The following is a 1,905-nucleotide window of genomic DNA, read 5'->3' on the forward strand; positions in this document are numbered from 1 at the left end:
ACCACGACAGACCCTTCCCCAGCAGGGCACTGTCTCCGAGTCCAGCCACACCATAACGGGCAGAGCCCTGACAGATACCCAGTGTCCATAGTCACCTCCCAGCCTCTCAACAGGAACCACCAGGTGTGACTGCTTCCAAGCTGGGTCTCAACATCCACGACTCAAGGAATTGTCCCACAAGCTTCCACAAATCCAGATGTGTGGGCCCCGCCCCCACTCAGGACCACAGGGTGTGCCCAGGGATTCTCAGTGGTGTTTTACAACCCCTGTGGATGCCGGCCCAGAGGGGATCTCGCGATGGGAGGCTCGTTGGGCTCCACACTGCCATCCAGGAGAGGCCCTCCTGTGGGTGGTGCGGGGCTTGTGACTTCCCTGGGGTGTGTGGGCCCCGTGCTTTCCATCTCTGGATGCTTGAGGGGGAGTGCACGAAAGACGGCAGGGCAGGCTCCCCACGGCTGGGCTTCCCCTCCCGCCTTCAACGTCGCTGCCTCACCCCGTCCTACACCTGCCTGCCTGACACCCACGGTGAGCCGCGCGGAGTCTCCTCACGCGGGAGGGAAAGAGATCTGGAGGGCATTCAGTCTTTCCTGGACATTCTGTCCTGCTGCGTAGAAGGATGACCACCACAGTCAGTGCTTCATCTCCTAGGCGACTGTAACACCTCCCCGCACCCCGGTGCCTCCAACAGTGGAAAAGTGTCCCCTGCTCCTGCCGGCTGGAGGCCTGAGGCTGCGTGAGGCTGCGCTGGTTCCTGCTCCTCTAAAGGTGAACTTAGACGGAGCTCGAAGGTGGGCCTGAGACAGACCCTGGCAGGCGTGGGGGCGGGGCCCGAGGTTTTCAAGCCGCTTCTCATCTAGGTTGGTACGTAAAGATGTTCCGGCCCTCCCTCTCCCGCCCCTCTCTCCAGGGTTCTGCGAAGTCCCTAACTTGTACAAGCTGTGTGCAAACTTTTGATCCTCCTGCCTCAGCCTTTCAGAGCAGTAGGATGACAGGGGTGCCTGCTGGCTTAAAAATGTGCTTTATGAAAAGATTTTTCATATTTTCAAGAGAGAAAGAGAGGCAGGTGGATGCGCTGTCCTGCTCAGGAGCTCTGACACCGTGAGCTCTCCAAGACACCTGCATGCTGGGCAGAGGAGGGGCACCACCGCCGCCCCCATCCTCTCTCCAAATTGCATGAACCCCGCAGGGCCAGGCCAGCTGGGCCTGAGGACCCTGAGCTAAGGGGAGCAGAAGCCTGGGCCCCACAGAGGGGGCGTGGTTTGGAGGTGGAAGCACAGCCATGGGAGAGGGGAGATCACACACACACACACACACACACACACACACACACACTGGCCGCAGCAGGGTGCAGAACTAAGGGTGAAAAGTCGCCACCCGCTCCAGTGCTTAGTTTGGGGCCCGACGCCTCCTCCACGCTGGCGGGCAGGTGACCTGCGGGGCCCCTAGTCCTCCCCCGAGGCGGCCCCAGGTCCCGGCAGCGCGGCTCCTGCAGCCAGGCCAGGCCAGGCCTGCGGTGACCCGGAGCCTGAGCGCGGCACCCTCTGGACGCAGGGGGAGCCCCAGGTCCTGGTGCGCGTCGCCTCCTCGCGCTCCCGGCAGGGTCGCCTGGCTGCAGCCGGGTGTCCTGCCCCACGCGAGGGTGGCGTCTGCGTGCGCAGGGTGCGGCAGGCGCGGGGACGCGGGGAGGACGACGCCACAGCAGCCTCCGCCTCCGCCTCCCTCTCCCTCCCTGCCCTCGCCTCCGTCTCCTCCGTGCCCTCCCCCTCCCGCTCTCCCACGCCCCCCGCGGCTCCTGCCCCCCGCGATGTCCCCTCCCCGCCCCCCCGCGCCCGCAGTGATAACCGCGCGCCGCGGCGTCTGCGACCGCGCTAGCACCGAGGAAAATGCTCTTGTTGGTTTTAATTG

General features: G+C 64.4%; 1 protein-coding gene across 1 annotated transcript in view; it reads left to right on the top strand.

Annotated features, from left to right (window-relative positions):
• Positions 1 to 297: 297 nt before the first annotated feature.
• Adamts16 (ADAM metallopeptidase with thrombospondin type 1 motif, 16) overlaps positions 298 to 1,905 on the top strand; it is a gene marked incomplete in the record, with an annotated part of 153,491 nt that continues 151,883 nt past the window's right edge. The window contains 3 exon segments of the mRNA XM_013505868.1: positions 298 to 525; positions 649 to 765; positions 1,447 to 1,659. Of these exon segments, the coding sequence (XP_013361322.1) occupies positions 298 to 525; positions 649 to 765; positions 1,447 to 1,659 (558 nt within the window).

Source organism: Chinchilla lanigera, unplaced genomic scaffold, assembly GCF_000276665.1.
Source record: "Chinchilla lanigera isolate Chin_1 unplaced genomic scaffold, ChiLan1.0 scaffold00103, whole genome shotgun sequence".
NCBI lineage: Eukaryota > Metazoa > Chordata > Mammalia > Rodentia > Chinchillidae > Chinchilla > Chinchilla lanigera.